The sequence below is a fragment of the Struthio camelus genome, chromosome 6 (genome assembly GCF_040807025.1).
Source record: "Struthio camelus isolate bStrCam1 chromosome 6, bStrCam1.hap1, whole genome shotgun sequence".
Taxonomy (NCBI): domain Eukaryota; kingdom Metazoa; phylum Chordata; class Aves; order Struthioniformes; family Struthionidae; genus Struthio; species Struthio camelus.
In genome coordinates, this window is record NC_090947.1 from 2,099,076 (window position 1) to 2,114,247 (window position 15,172).

The following is a 15,172-nucleotide window of genomic DNA, read 5'->3' on the forward strand; positions in this document are numbered from 1 at the left end:
CAGAGTGCTTTTTTTTTTTTTCTCCCACTGTTAACCTGATGATGTAGAACTATGACAAAATATGGCTTAAGGTAGCAGGTTTTAGTTCTCATTTGTGCAGGCCAAGGACATGGACACTTGGTTAATGAAGCTCAACTGATAGCCATAACTCAACTGCGTGAACTCCTCTGTCTTTACTGCTTAGATCATTTGATTTAGCTAAAAGCAGTTTCAGTGGTTTTTGACTGATAGCAGACATGCAGTAGCTGGTATATGCATGCATCAGGGAATATTATTTCACAGTATTTCCATCCTTAAATATACATTCTGATAACTTATGCTTACATTTTTAGCTCTTCTTATATTTTATTGTTGAGAGTGACCAACATACAAGCCCTGAGATGGAGATAGTTGTGGAAGAGACTGCCTCTGTCAGAGAGGTAAGTCCAGATGCTCTTAAAAGGGTTTGTGGTGCCTAGGCCAATTCTGCTCCTGGAGTACTTTGCCTCGTATCATGTATTGCTCAGATCACCAGGTAACACTGAAACAAAGGAAGTATTTCACCTCTAAAAGCCAACGGGGAAGAATGCCTTGATCTTTCAGCAAGCAGCAAGTAGACATCCTTCCTTGTTTCCTTGAGGGAACCTAGTCCAGCTGTTGCATGTATGGCTAGCCGCTCCTTTTATAAATAGCAATCCTCGAAACAACGTACAATCGTGGCAGAGCCTGCCACAATTGAATTTTGTTATATGGGAGTGAATATGTATGCTTGTCAGTCTTACTGTGCAATTAATCTGCAAGCTGGGGTTGGTCTGACAGCATTGCTTGAAGAGGACTAGACAGCTTTCAGCTATGGCTAGGTTGAGACAGAAAGCAATATTTTAGAATAGTGAGGTGTCTTTAAGGGTGTATATTCAAAAAGTGCGTTTTTTGTTTTGTTTTGGGTTTTTTTTTTTTTTTGGTAGGCTCCTGGCATTTTCAAACTCTTTCAGTAGAATTTGCTTCAGTAAAGGAACACATTGACAGCACAGGTCTTTTTTGTTCATTTTTAACAGTTTATGAAAGCTCACTTGATTCACCTGTAGTAGTAAATTTCCTACCTGAAAACAATTTCACGCTTCAAGGAGGTAGTGTGTAATTCAAGTATACTCTGTCTACGCAATTATATTGTTTCTAGGAATTCACCAGGAATCAGCAACTCAGTTCATATACGCTAGAAAAATCTAGTGAGATTTGCTGAAAACTTTATTTCCTAACCTGTGCATTGAGATAAGCCTCATCATATATTTCTCTTTCAGTGTCTAAAGTTAATGCTGGAAAAATCTGGATTATCAGGTTAGTTGTGTTACGTTGTTATTGAAAGAGTTCTCTTTAAGGGATTTCCAGTTTTCTGAGAGCCCTCTTGCTAACCCAAAACTTAAAAATCCTTACTTTATTACAGTGATTTATGTGTCATTGTAATCTGAGAGGGGCAGAAGAAAGAAATTTAAACTTGCAGTTTTGCTCTGATAAAGGCTGGCTGTGCGGTAGCTCTTGAAACATCAGTTTCAGGCTTTATATTTAATCTAAATTTGGCCAAGTTCACAGTTCCTGGGCTGTTTGCTTGAGTGCAGGTGCAGGTGGAGGTATCCGGCTGTTTGGACAACATTTGTGTGTTGCAGTGGGGTGCATTGCATGAGGTTAATTGAAAAAAATCAAAATGTTCTTACGTTGCTTGGTGAAAGCAAGTTAATCAGTGAGAGATTCCAGTTTGGCCATTATTTAGGAGTCTGGGTGGTAGTAGTTCTAAATATTAAACTTTTAAATGAGGGTTAAGGAAGAGATGTAGATAGCACTGACATGACGTGAATTTCCTGGCTCAGCATCACTTTCTGTTGATGCCGCTGCGAAGGAAGAGAGAAAAACCTGGAGTGTCACTGTGTTTTCCAGCTTTAGGTCTAACTTAACCTTTATTGAATATTCAATTCTCTGTTACTGTGGGGTGAAGGCTGCAAACTTGGCCACGCTCTTTGAAACGTAAAAGTTCACCTGAAAAATATTATTATGATAATACAGATTGAGCAGCTCAAGTGAAAATTAAATATTGTGCTCTTGTGTACATATGAGCAGAGTAGTCAATAATGTCTTGAAAATAGAAACTTAACCTTTTTCATTTCCTTGTGGTATAGGTTCACTGCCAAGAAACAATGGTTCTGTTTTTATTACTTGTTTTATGTTACCATTTTTGAAAAGTTGAATTTGGCCTTGCACAGAGATTCGTGATCTGACTGCTCGCATTCGAAGAAATGTCAGAGTTCAGTGGATTTTGAAGTTGTAGTTTAAAAAGGCTGCCAGGTACTCTTTTTCCGCATCAGAATTCATTGATGAGATGCCATTTGGGCTTAGGGCTTTTAGTTATGAAAGTCAAATTTTGGACCCTAGAGAGAATTTTTGAAGTGTATTTTCATCTCTTACTTTTGATCAAACAAAAAATATGTAATTAAGTTCATTCCTCCTGTACATAATGCTTCATATAGATGCTAATTTTAAAGTATTTTAGTTTCTGAACTGTGTCATTTTTTTTCCTCTAATGTGAAGTCGACCGGAAATGTAGAAAGTAGACAGAAGGTGGGGGGCGGGAAATGAGTTTCTTCCTTACAGTATATTTTTTAATTGTTATATATCCTTATTATTAATAATATTATATTTTTATTATCCTTACAGTATCATTTTGAGGCACTTTTCATCAATTTGAATTGTATATTGACAAGGGAAATTCATCAGCAATTCACACCCAGCATTTCCACAACTCCCCAACTTTTTCCCTCTCAACTTTTTAATTTTCTTTCTTCTGCAGTTATGTTTTTAGCTACATGTTGTCATTTCACTTCCTTTGGTTTCCTCCTGAACCAGGGAAATTAGGTAGCTGAGGAAGAGAGTTCATAAAAACAGAGAGACATTTACAAAAATGAGAAGGCCATTCCCAGGAGGCAAAATGTGTTTCTAGGGCCCGGGGAAGGAACCTGAAGCTACCTGTTCATTCTTTAAAACTCAGTTTCTTTTCAGTCTCTAATTGTGTCACAGTTGCAAAAATGGGTAGGCTGTTAACCCTTACTAAGAATTTTTTTTGTTTGGTTGGTTTTTTTTTTTGTAGCAACCTTGTTGGCTAATAGTTTTCCCTCTGTTTAGGTTTGTGTGTTTATGTACTTACTTGTTTTTGATAGGTGACAACTGGCATTTGAGAAGGCTTGACTGGTGCTACGAAGCAGGGGAAGCATTAAGTCAGGAAGTAAGAGGACTCTCTTTTTGACCTGAATTACACAATATGTAGTTTGTTCTTTTTTTTTTTTTTTTTTAAGAGACTTTCCCTGAAAAGAACTCCCATAAAGCAAATCTGTGATGGTTTTTGTGGGTGATACGTTACTAGGCACACTGTGCTATTTCCGCAAGGCCTTATGAAGACAGTGTTAGTGTACCTGTGGTTAAAAAATAACTCTTAAGCACCTGCCTCTTATTTTCAGGGACTATTAATAAGCCATGTCCACGTAGTTTTTCCTAAAGTTTAAGCTTAGCATACATTAAAGACGTTCAGATCTACCAGTGCTAAGCACAAGGTATTAATCGGTAAAATATGGAGGTGCAAAGGAAATAGATGACTCATTGGGATGTTGCAGAAGGATGCATGCAGTGCAGACTTCTGTGGATGGAATATTTGTGCACTGTTGCAAAGCTATCTCCAAGTGGTGGGGGCTGGATGGATGTTTTTGTTCTCTTCTGTGGAAAAGCAAAACACCTTGGACTTTCGATATGCATGGCATAAGAAAACCCTTCATGGTTCAGGAAACAAAACACAAACTGTGCTTTCTCTTTCTCTAGAATGCCACTCTGAAGGAGCTTAATGTTTGCAGAGGAGATACTTTGGTTGTAACCGAAGGAAAGCTTCCACCAAAGGTAAAATTATGGGGGTTGCTTATGTTCTTCAATCAATTGACTTTTCTGGAGACTTGAATACGATAGTGTTTTTTTTTTTTTTTTTCTTCTCTTGCTTATTTCAGAATTTTTCAACTGAAATATTTTTAATCAGAAATAATGAATAAAGCTTTGTAGTTTTATAATTTCGTGGTTTAACATTTATGATATAAGAATATTATAAATAATCTCTCTATATTTATTATTCTTTTGACTTCTGTAGCAGAAGTCTTGCCTGTTGCAGCTTTGTAGCCTAAATGCGTCTTAGAACGTGTTACGGTTACAAATATGGAGGAAATCAGTATTTCTGGCAAGCAAGATGAGCAATAACCTGTGCACAAAAGTAGGAGTCCTCCTGAAGATACAGCCCTTATACTTTTATGTCCTCACAAAATAGTAAAAATAGAGGAACTTAGCTGTTTGCCTTTTAGGTTTTTTACTGAGGATCATATTTGAAAATGAAGGGCCCTTCTTGGAGGCTGTCTTGACAGCAATGACCATACAACTAGAAGGGCTCTGTGCTAGCAAACCTCAAGTGATATAGGGCATTGTAAGTCAAAACAAAAGGTTAAAACACTTTGCAAGAACCAGCAGGCAGTGCAGCTCTCTGCAAATTTATGGTGAATAAAGCTTCGTACAGGACAAGCTAGGATACTTTTGATAGCCTTGTTCTCAAAAAATTGTAGGATAAGAGCTTACTGCAACAGTGGAATGAGTGATAATAGACCTGCGTGTGAAAGAAATACAGTCTGTTCTACTCAGAAGAGGGAAGAGACATCAACTTAAGTGTCCTTTCCTGGCCGTGCAGAGCAGGTGAGGAAAAACTCTGCAGAGCTGCTGAAGTGGCAAAATACCCTTGTAATTGGTGAACTTAGATGAATACAGCCTCTTCTGTCAGGTTCGTGTTTATGTCCGCATCTCCAGAATATAAAATCACTCCATTGCATCTGTCACGGCAGATGCTGTGACAGCAAAACAGGATGGTAATCTTGGGCGACACAAGGCTGAATTTCTTTCATTCAGTGGTCCATATAAAAAAAAGTAGGAAGTCAAAAGAGCTAACGTGGAACACAGGTGCCTTTACAAAAGCTCAGACTTGAACAAATCTCTTCCATCTTCCTGAGATGGCAGCTGAACCTTGTTTATCTGCGTCAGAACACATAGGCTAGCAGGTACTTTTTGTTTGCTTTTCAGGGTTTCCTGAAAATACCCATCTGGTGGTACAAGCCTTTAAATCATGTGAAACATTACGAGAGTGCACAAGACCAAGTGAACGGCGTGACCTGCAAGATGGAGGCTTTGCAGGTGTCTCCAGCAGGAGGTGAGCTTGATCAGTTTATGAAAGGAATCATATGGGCTGGTTGCCTGTGATAGCACTGAGATCTTGAGTCAAAAGCAAAGCCCTTTGGTTTTGACCTAAAGCCGTAAAATCCTCCTGAAACCTGGGAGTAGTTGTACAACTCTCAGCAAGCTTATTGTGCAAGAAGTCCCTTAAGAGATGGTTTTAAGTATATTACTTAGGCCAGGAACACTGGAAGGGACTGTTCTTATGCTCCTTAGCTATATTTGGTCAAGGGTAAAGATCTTCACTGAATTTTGAAGCAGAAGCAGTTACCTTTCGGCAAGTAAAATAGCTACTCCATACTCCGAGTGGCAGTATTGTGGGACATCATCTTAAAGAGCTTATGAATGATTGGCTTCAAAAGCCAGACTCCTAATACTGCATTTAACTCACTTGAGGCTAAATTGTTTTTTGAGAAGCTATAAAATGAGTGATGAGTAAATGTGGTGTGACTCTCCAGGACACTATATACAGGTATTTTAATTTGAATTCATTGTTCTAAAAGTCAAACCTACATCAAAAACAAGTGAGGGTAGGCAAATGAAGAGAGGGTTGAGAAAGAGGAAGAAAATGAAGTGAGGACAACTGCAAATAGAAAAAAGGGGAACAAACCAACACTCCTTTATACAAGAAAATAAAGTTCTTCCTTTGCTGTTGAGCTGTGTTGCACAGCAGAACCTCCCTCCTTTTAGAAGGTTTTTTTTTTTTTGCATTATTCTCCTTTTCTCTCAAGCTTTCTCCAAGTTTTGCTTTCTTCCTTGATGCTTTCTGTAGCGCAGGTAAGAGCAGTTTAACTTTCCTTGCAACGTACTCTACGTTTCAGAGTCATAACCAGTAATTAATACCCTTTATGAATTCCAGTAACTGGTTGTATTTTTATAATTTCCCATATAGAATCAGTTTAAACTCTTCTTTGGCAACTAACAGAAGGTATTTTATTGCCTGTAAATGATGTTTCTTTAACTATCCTCAAAATAAATCTACATCAGGCCCCTTCTAAATTAAATGAACTCTCTCCTCAAAGTCACTGCCATCTCTTAGGACAATGAACGCAGTTATACTGACTCTCTCTCCCCCCTCTCTCTCCCCCCTCTCTCTCCCCCCTCTCTCTCCCCCCTCTCTCTCCCCCCTCTCTCTCCCCCCTCTCTCTCCCCCCTCTCTCTCCCCCCTCTCTCTCCCCCCTCTCTCTCCCCCCTCTCTCTCCCCCCTCTCTCTCCCCCCTCTCTCTCCCCCCTCTCTCTCCCCCCTCTCTCTCCCCCCTCTCTCTCCCCCCTCTCTCTCCCCCCTCTCTCTCCCCCCTCTCTCTCCCCCCTCTCTCTCCCCCCTCTCTCTCCCCCCTCTCTCTCCCCCCTCTCTCTCCCCCCTCTCTCTCCCCCCTCTCTCTCCCCCCTCTCTCTCCCCCCGGTCACTCTCTGTCTCCCTCCCTGTCAATCTCCCCCCATTTCTTGCCCTCACTCTCCCCGGTGCTCGTGCTCTCCATCTCTTTCTGTATGTGTGTGCGTCTGTCTCTGTTTCTTTGTCTCCCCGCCAGAATACGTCCAAACAGACCTGGATCTATGTTATGCTGGCAGTATAGAAATAGCAGGAGAAGCTTCTTTGGAAGATTTGAAGATTCAGGTTAGATGTTCTCCTGTGTTCTGAATGTACAGCAACATTGTGATTAATTGAGCTATATTAATACATATTTTTTATTTCCTTTTCCCTTGTCTCCAGTATGTTCTGATATGGCATTTGCTTATATGCCATGTTCAGTGGTAAGTACCAAGAGGCAATTTGAGCATGTAGCTCAGATGTTTCCTTAGTATGTTCCCTGCAGTTGCCATTCTACCTATCACGTGATCCCAACTGCGAAAGCATTGTTGCACTTCATCTGAGACTTTGACTTACAGCCTTATTTTTATTTCATGATGTAAATCTGATTAATGAGGGGAACACACGTATACAAGCACTTCCTAAAGAGCCACTTTCCATTTTCACATTGTTCTTGTATTAGTTTTTTTGCGTGTTTTCATGTGTTGAAGTTAAAGAATAAAGAATTTCTTTAGATGCAGAGGTCATATTTGTCATTTGCGAAGGTGTGGCTTAGTTTCCTTGGCCAGAAACTAAGGTGCCTTTTTATACTTTTTTTAATGAGAAAGGTATGATTTAGTACCCTTACAAAAAACCAAAAGCACACAAAAACAACCAACCACCAAACAACTCTATAGTAAAGCTCTTTCAATGTTTAGCCGGTTGGTTGCTCTAGTTAAACTGCGTTATTATCGCTTCCAATTCTGATCAATACCAACACTTTATGTTTTGGGTGAGACTTCTGCTTCTCAGTCTCAGCCAGACTGCTGCTGTGAAATACTGTGGCCATATACATCTCATGACCATGGAAAGCTGACTTAGTGTGGAAATAATATTGTTTAATTGGTTAAAGGAGTAAAGGAGCTTGCTCAGCACTTGGCTAGAGATTGTGGTAACGATTTTGTTAGCCTCATTCTTCCAGTTATAAAAATTTTAGTTAAAAAAAGAAATTCACGACTTGAGACCTGCATTAAATTGAGAAATGCTGGGAGGGAGTGAAGTCCAACTTGCTTTGAGATTGAAAAAAGAATCTGTCTGTCATAGCCACCATCTCTAAGTTGCAAGCAACCTTTGACGCGGGATAAGTGTAAATACCTTGCCCTATTTCTAATTGTTTCAACGTTGCGGTGAGAAGCAGTCAAGTAATTTTTCATCTTTCCAAGCAGACTGGCTGCTGAAATTACTGACAAGATATTTGATTTTGCAGGCCATGACCTTGCCGTGTTGCCAGGAGCAGATCCTTCCACTGCCTGCATTTCTCAGAGCCTGGACAGTGGAAAGTAAGCGCCCAGGCAAGCTTTTACGAAACAACAAGCAGCAGCTCAAGTAGGTTTCTTATTGAACGCTCAAGTAACATAGCAACAGACTGATGGTTTACTGGACTGAGAGACGGATTGGCAGAGAACAAATCGGTTCAGTCAAATAACAGAAAACTCTTTTCCGCTTGTTTCACTTCTTGTGAGTTGAGCACCTGTTGTAACTCAAGTGCTGTGAAAGGGGGAGGTGGGAACATAAACAGATCATATCATGCTTATTCTACTAAGCTTTATTTTCAGTGGTTTTGAATGCAATTTTTGTACCTTCCTGGGTTTCAGTTTTGGTTCCAATAACATCTTGCTTTCGTTTTCCAGATAAGCATGAGATTACTTGACCAGAACTGTAATTTTCTTTTTGTTAATTTAGAATATATGACTGAAGATGTGTGTGTAATCTTTGTTTTGTTATCAGTGAATATAAGCTGGGAGCCAGAGTGGAAATCTGCATAGAACCTTTGCAAAAAGAAGAGAATTTGGGGTAAATCCTCAAGATACTTATTTCTTATTGGTGTATGTTTGAGATGAGACTTAAGCTAGCAGCTTTTAATTTAAATACTTTCTTTTGGGATTACAGATATGGCTATTTCGTGCAAGAATACTTTGGAGCTCGATTTTCATTTTCTGCTGGTAGAGCCTTGTTAAAAATGGAGTGGAGGGAGGGGAGGAGTAGCAGTTTTGGATTCTGAAAGGATGATTCACAAAAACTGTCTATCTTCTCTTCCTCATGACAGCTCCCATGAACTGTTGCTTCGAGTGCAGATGGGCATACCAGGGCAGAGGGACTACTACCACTCCACGGATTTGGTCTGGGATATCTCCAAAGAATGCACAACCTGGGCACTGAGGCAAAGAGTTGCTTCTCACTATTGTCTCCCTGTAGATAAAATTGAAATAGCCAAATACTTCCCTGAAAAATTTGAGTGGCTGCCGATATCTAGCTGGGTAAGATCTGGAATGACTGAGTCCAACAGCTGTTTTGAGAAAAGTGTGTGCTGGTTTGTGCTGCAGTTTTTGAGTATATATATTTGAGTGCACAGCCTTATATTCTTGCAGCATAAACTGTGAGGTGAATTTGGAAAGTGGTGGAGGTAGTTTATTTCTTCAGGGAACCACTTAGGTCTTTTTGAAATCATAGTGAAGACAATAGGTTTTTAATCAGAAGTTAGCAGAACTTGCAGTTCTGCCCGGTTAACCAGGTAGAAATCTTCTGGAGAAGAGAGCAGTTTCGGTTAGCAGAGAATAAACCACTCCTCCATCCTGTCTCTTCTTGTACTACTAAAATTGCTTATACAGGTTGAAAAGTTAGTTGCAGGTCATGAGTATAGAATCATTTGTTATGCAAATGTATATATTTAATTAAATTTTTCAGTCTATAGCTACAGAAGTTGCATGTAACAGAAATAGTGGAGATCAGCAGAGGTAACACAGAACGAAAACATTTCTCCTCTTCACTGTACAGGGTATCCTACGGTCAAGGGTCCCTGTAAATGACACTTCATGACCAGCTAACTATGGTTAATATAGGAAGCTGGAAGGGATTATGAGGAAGAGGAAAGACTGTTATAAATAAGAGTTGTTTGTTTTGTTTTGCCGAAGTGAGCTGCAGGACAAGAAAAGCTGCTGACAAAAATGGATCTTTAATTTTCTTTACAATAAGCCTCTCTGATTATGGAAGAATAGCTAATGGCGACCGTACTCATTTTATAAGGAATTGTCATCAAAAATCCTTTTAAGCAGCTTTCTGAAATCTGCTATGTATGGGTCTTCTGCTTTGATTTTATTCAGACTCAGCAAATTTCAAAGAGGAAACGGAAGAAAAAACAGGAGAGTTTGCAGTCAGCACCTTATCACCTGAAAGATGGAGACATCATTGGGGTGAAGGTAAATGAACTTTGCTTTTAATTATTGTGCATGGATTAGGTTTGAGGCACTCTCCCCGTCCCGCAGTGTCTTAATTTCTTCCTTGTTTTTCTGCATCCTGTTACATCTGTATGAAAATGCCGATATACGGATCTGGACAACACATTGTATGGAGAGGGGAAATCTGTTGCTACTGATGCTTTTTGTCTCCTTTTTCTCCTGTTCTTAACCAGCCTGATGGAAATTTCATGCTATCGCCCTTATATCCTGCTGCAGGCACTAGAGGGCAATACTTAAGAGTCTCTTGTGCAACTCTCCCTCAGCCAGTGCAAATTCAGTTTTTGGGTCTATGCTCAAATGCTATCCAGAGGAAACTGGATTTTTCTTGCCCTTGTTTTATGAACTGTTTTTTCCAAGTGAGAATAAAATCCAAGAATAGTGTCCATTAAAAATAATATTCTAAATTTAAATCCACAACATTGTCCAAAGATTTACTACAGATCTATTTAAATATTAAAAAAAAAAAAAAGAAAGAAAGAAGGAAAGAATGACCCAGCAGCATATTGAGCTCTGAATTGTCAGTCAGGCTGATTTATGAGACTTCTGAAAGAACATACTCACTGGGTTTTAAAGCAATACAGGAAATGTCCAATGTCCTCTTCTGATGCATTAAGCTATCGAGTGATATCTCTGATGCCAGTTCGTTGTTAAATACAGAAACTAAACAGAAGAGTCGGAAGGTTATTATTTTTACTTTTTTTTTCTAATGTTTTGCACTTAGTTACTTGAATTTAACTGCTGTAAAACTAGTTAGAAAAAGTGCTCTGACAATGAATTGTTTAAACTGAGCTCTGTGTGAGATGCATTCTTGGCAGATAAAAAGAATAAGCTAATACACTCGATCCCTTTTGACAACAGAATCTTCTCCTTGATGACACAAAGGATTTCAGCACTGTGAGAGATGATGTTGGAAAAGAGAAGCAAAGGCAGCTTGCATTAGAAAAGAATAAAAGGTATTATTGAGTATTTACATTTATTTTTTTATTTTGAAAAGGAAAAAAACACTTTTTCTGGATTTTGCTGCTTTTCAGAGTAACTTGTTACCTGGATAGCGCAGTGATAGCAAGATGTTCTTAGAGCACACAATTCCGGTAGTGCCAGTTGATAAAAGCAATTCAAAAACTTCCTGCTTTAAGTAAGTGCCGTGTTCCTACACTGAGCCTCCTTTTTTTCTCCTTGCAACACACTTAAGTTTGGCCCTGTCTCTGGAAATGAAAAATGAACTCTTTGTCTGTGCAGGCCCTGTATAGGATGTAAGTGGGATGCAAAGTAGTTGTTACAACTAGAGTGGAAATCAGGATCCAGTCCAGCCGGCGTATGCCATTGTTGATGCTTAGGCTCAACACCAATACTAGGCATCTTTGATTTTTTTCTTTTCTTTTTTTAATAGCCGACAAGCTGAACGTTTACAAAACCACATTTTTTCTGAGGAAAAGGTGAATATTAAGCACCGTAAACCAGAAGTGGCTCTTTCAATCAACGTTGGAGTTTTCAGATAGCACCAGGCAGATGATTTCTTGACCAGACCGTACTGCCGATGTACTGAATTGGAATGGAGTACCTCAACTGGACCAGCAAGAGGGATGGTCTTCCCTAAAGTGTCTTCATGAATCACCGAGACAGACTGGATATAGGATTCAGGATGACTCTGGTTTTCTTTTAATCTCTCTTGGTGAAGTGCTTTAGTATCCCTTTATCCATGTAGTACTTATTCTCAGGCTAGGTAAATGCACTTTATCCATGAGAAAACAGATTAATATATCATGTAACCTTCGGTGACTGTTTTGTAATCACTCTAAGTGTTTTTGTTTTGTTTTAAATCAGAAAAACTGGCGTCTTGCACCATCACTACAGAGTTTGCTAGGACTTTTTGGTGCAGTCATAAACCCCTCTTTTTAGAAATTACTGTTTCATCTCTCATCACTGAAATTACTAGTGATACCAGAATTTGATTTTCTATCTAATATATAAATCCAAGTCAGTAGTAGCTTGAATCAGATTTCAAACATGAAAGAAATGTGGAAATCTCTGGACAAAGTGTGTTAAATTGATTCCAGAAAGGAGCAAGTTCAAAATCTATCACGCTCTAAAACCTGAAGACCTATAATTTGTGATATGGAACAACAGTGCAGTAGCCTTGGATTTCAAAGTTGCTAGTGCTTTTTTGTTGTTCACAAGCTTTATTAACAAACGAAAAGGGTAGAAAAATTTGGCAGATGTGGTGGTTAGCGGTTAGTCTTAGGTGGGTTTTATTTTACTCAGGAAAAAAGCTTGTATTTATTTTCAGTATTCTTATTCAGAGGAATTTCCTTCACTTCTCATTTGTTTGACTGTTTTAATGTCCATTGAAACATTTGAGAAAGAGCAAGAAAATGCTTATCTTGGTGTTGATTTACAGCCTCCATAATTGAAGGGATGTATGTAGTTGAATACCGGCTGAACTGAGTATGAAAGGGTCTTGTGTATTGAGTAAAACGTTTACCAAATGGTTGTAAGATTGGATCTCAAGATTGAGAACACATGTAAGTATCTGATGAGAGGTCATATTTTGTTAATGAGGCTGGGAGGCAGGATTTACTAAATGTTGATGTTTCTATCACCTTTATTTAAACACTGCAAATATTTACAACACTTAAACGGTATTCCCCTTTGGTGCATGATTATCTATAACTTAAATTCCCATCAGGTTCCTAATTTTCTTTGAGCACAAACAATACTGACAAACTAACCAAAACTCTTAATGGAATTATTTGCTCATAGTCGTACTTTAAACATACTTTCAACGATAAGGTGAAAAAGGAAAGGTAGAAGATAACACGTAAGCCGTTCTGTGCAGCAGTAAAGTGCTGATGGCATGTAACGTGCTTGCCTTTTCCTGCTGGGAAGCTGCAGAAATTGATTACCGTGTCAAATGAAGTCTGTTATCAAATACGCTACAAAGCCTTGTTGAACTGCACGAATGGCTGGCAAACCTCTTTGGAAATGAGTAAGGCAATGTTCAAATACGACGATTGAAACATAGGCTGAAGTACCTTTAATTAAAACTGTAATAACGAGTGAACAAAATACATGTAACTCTTGAGGACTATAGTAAATGGTTTCATATATGTGTAGAAGTTTTTGTTGTAGAAAATGCCAATACAGGAGACTACGAAAATTTTCGTGATGTGGGAAGATCTTCTGATTTAACTTCTGCAGTTTAACAGTGTTCTGCTGTTCTGGACAACAAGTTGCTTCTGTGCTTTCCTAGGCCAATTCAGTCAAGCAAGGGGATATTATCGTTTCCTAACTCTTTTGGTCTTAGGTTTTACTTGAATAATGTAATCCTAGTTTTATGGATGGCTTTTTTTGTTTTTGATGTTTGAGGTGAGGACAGCCATTTTCTTTCCCTCCCTGACTTATTTTGCATAACCTTCTTCCATGTTAACAGGAGTTCTTGAAAGCCACAGGCTTACAGAAATTATCGCACATGCTGATTACCAAGGTAAACAAGGAATCTTTGCGTTTGCAAATTATTCCATTGCACTGCACTTACTTTGCTGTCGCTTTAACTCCTCAAATCCCATTCTGGACAGCTGTACTGAGCTTGGTTCCCCCCCCCCCCCTTCGTTTTAATAACTCTGGTCTGTTCCTGAAAACATGAAGTTTGGACAAATTTAAATACAGATTACAAGTACTAAAGTGGGGATTTTAGTATGTGCCTTTGCTGAAGTGCGATGTAGCAGTGCCTGCACTGAACCAATATTGAATTATTTCTAATGTTGGCTCAAAATGCGTATTTTTTTTCTTAGAATTATTGTGGACCATTCCACAATGAAGGAGATTGCTAAAAATTGGGGGGAGAGGGAACACCTTTTTAAAATGGAGTCTTTGTGATTCCACAGTTTATCCTGGTTATATTCCAAGGTCTGGAAAAGCTTTCATTTTTATTTTTCAAGTGTACTTCACAAAATAAAGAGTCATTTATATATGTCTATTTGATTTGTCTATATATGTCTGACTGACATACGTTGATTGAGAATGGGGTAGATTATTTTCTAACACTGGACGGGGCACAACCTCGACTGTACTTTGATTTTTCATACCTGTTCCTAGCACTGCACCCTGATCTATGTGAGAAGTTCCCCAGATCTGGCTGGAAGACTGAAGTTCAGTAGGAGGATTGGGGTTTGGATGTGAGTGGAAGTGATTTTTTTTATCTTACGTGTTCCCCTTTTTCAGAAAGCATAATCTAGAATTTACGGCCCATATTCCGACTCCTAGTTATCGTATATGCACGCACAAATACATGAATCTGGTCTATTTTTCAAGAGAAATAGCATCACTCTTCTAGATGACTGTGGATCTGTGTAGAGCAAGAAACAAGTTTTCCTGAAGAATAAGCTGTTAGCTTGTTATCTGTGTCTGATCTTGGTACGGTTCTTGTAAAAGAGCATTTGGTGCATTGTGTTCAACTCTGGGAACCTCATTACGAGAAAGACCTGGGGTTTTTTTGGTTTTTTGTTTTTTTTGGTTTTTTGTCTCAGAACTCATTCCAGTTTGCTTAAGTGGAAGAAGCGGCTGGTTTGAAGAACTAAGCCATTCTCTGCTGAATCCTCCTCAGAGGACGCTATATGGGTAGCTTGCGTTTTGAAGCGTTTTGCAAGTATAAACCTCAAGCAGAAAGAGGGCCTAAGGTGGTGCGGGGTGATGTACCTGGGACAGGTGAATGATGGCAGAAGGAGAAAGGAGGCTATATTCCAGAGAAGCATCTTGATTCTGGGACTCGCTAGTTGCTCATGCTGCTTCCCCAAAGCCATGGTTAACCACGGCACTATGGAGGCTGTGAGAGCAAAGCCTTTGATAAGGCAGCTGCAAGAGCAGGGCTTGCCAGCGGTGCCCTGCAGCGTGGTTCGCTGCAGTCTTTGGAGCTTACCAACGTTTCTGCTTAGCTTTTCAGTTACGAGCAAGTTCGTCTTCAGCTTTTGCCGTAGCCAGGGACCCTGCAACTCCAGAATAAACAAGGCCAAGTTGAGTTTGCAGGCAAGCTTAGAGAAGTCAAGGTGTGAGCTCCCAGCCCTCAAGTCAATGGCTAGAAAGCCTAACTACTAAAGCGTAA

General features: G+C 39.3%; 1 protein-coding gene across 9 annotated transcripts in view; it reads left to right on the forward strand.

Annotated features, from left to right (window-relative positions):
- The window catches only part of USP40 (ubiquitin specific peptidase 40), a 38,972-nt gene extending 24,922 nt beyond the window's left edge, over positions 1 to 14,050 (forward strand). For 5 of the 9 annotated variants that reach the window (XM_068947726.1, XM_068947723.1, XM_068947725.1 and 2 more), the window contains 12 exons: positions 333 to 419; positions 1,278 to 1,314; positions 3,183 to 3,247; positions 3,835 to 3,909; positions 5,122 to 5,248; positions 6,801 to 6,886; positions 8,046 to 8,164; positions 8,567 to 8,632; positions 8,886 to 9,096; positions 9,940 to 10,035; positions 10,933 to 11,027; positions 11,465 to 14,050. In XM_068947726.1, the coding sequence (XP_068803827.1) occupies positions 333 to 419; positions 1,278 to 1,314; positions 3,183 to 3,247; positions 3,835 to 3,909; positions 5,122 to 5,248; positions 6,801 to 6,886; positions 8,046 to 8,164; positions 8,567 to 8,632; positions 8,886 to 9,096; positions 9,940 to 10,035; positions 10,933 to 11,027; positions 11,465 to 11,573 (1,173 nt within the window). In that variant the 3' untranslated portion in view covers positions 11,574 to 14,050. Of the gene's footprint in view, positions 1 to 332; positions 420 to 1,277; positions 1,315 to 3,182; positions 3,248 to 3,834; positions 3,910 to 5,121; positions 5,249 to 6,800; positions 6,887 to 6,982; positions 7,024 to 8,045; positions 8,633 to 8,885; positions 9,097 to 9,939; positions 10,036 to 10,932; positions 11,028 to 11,464 lie in introns of those variants that run through there. The other 4 variants (XM_068947727.1, XM_068947724.1, XR_011141768.1 and 1 more) reach the window with 2 other exon arrangements.
- The last annotated feature ends 1,122 nt before the right edge of the window (positions 14,051 to 15,172 follow it).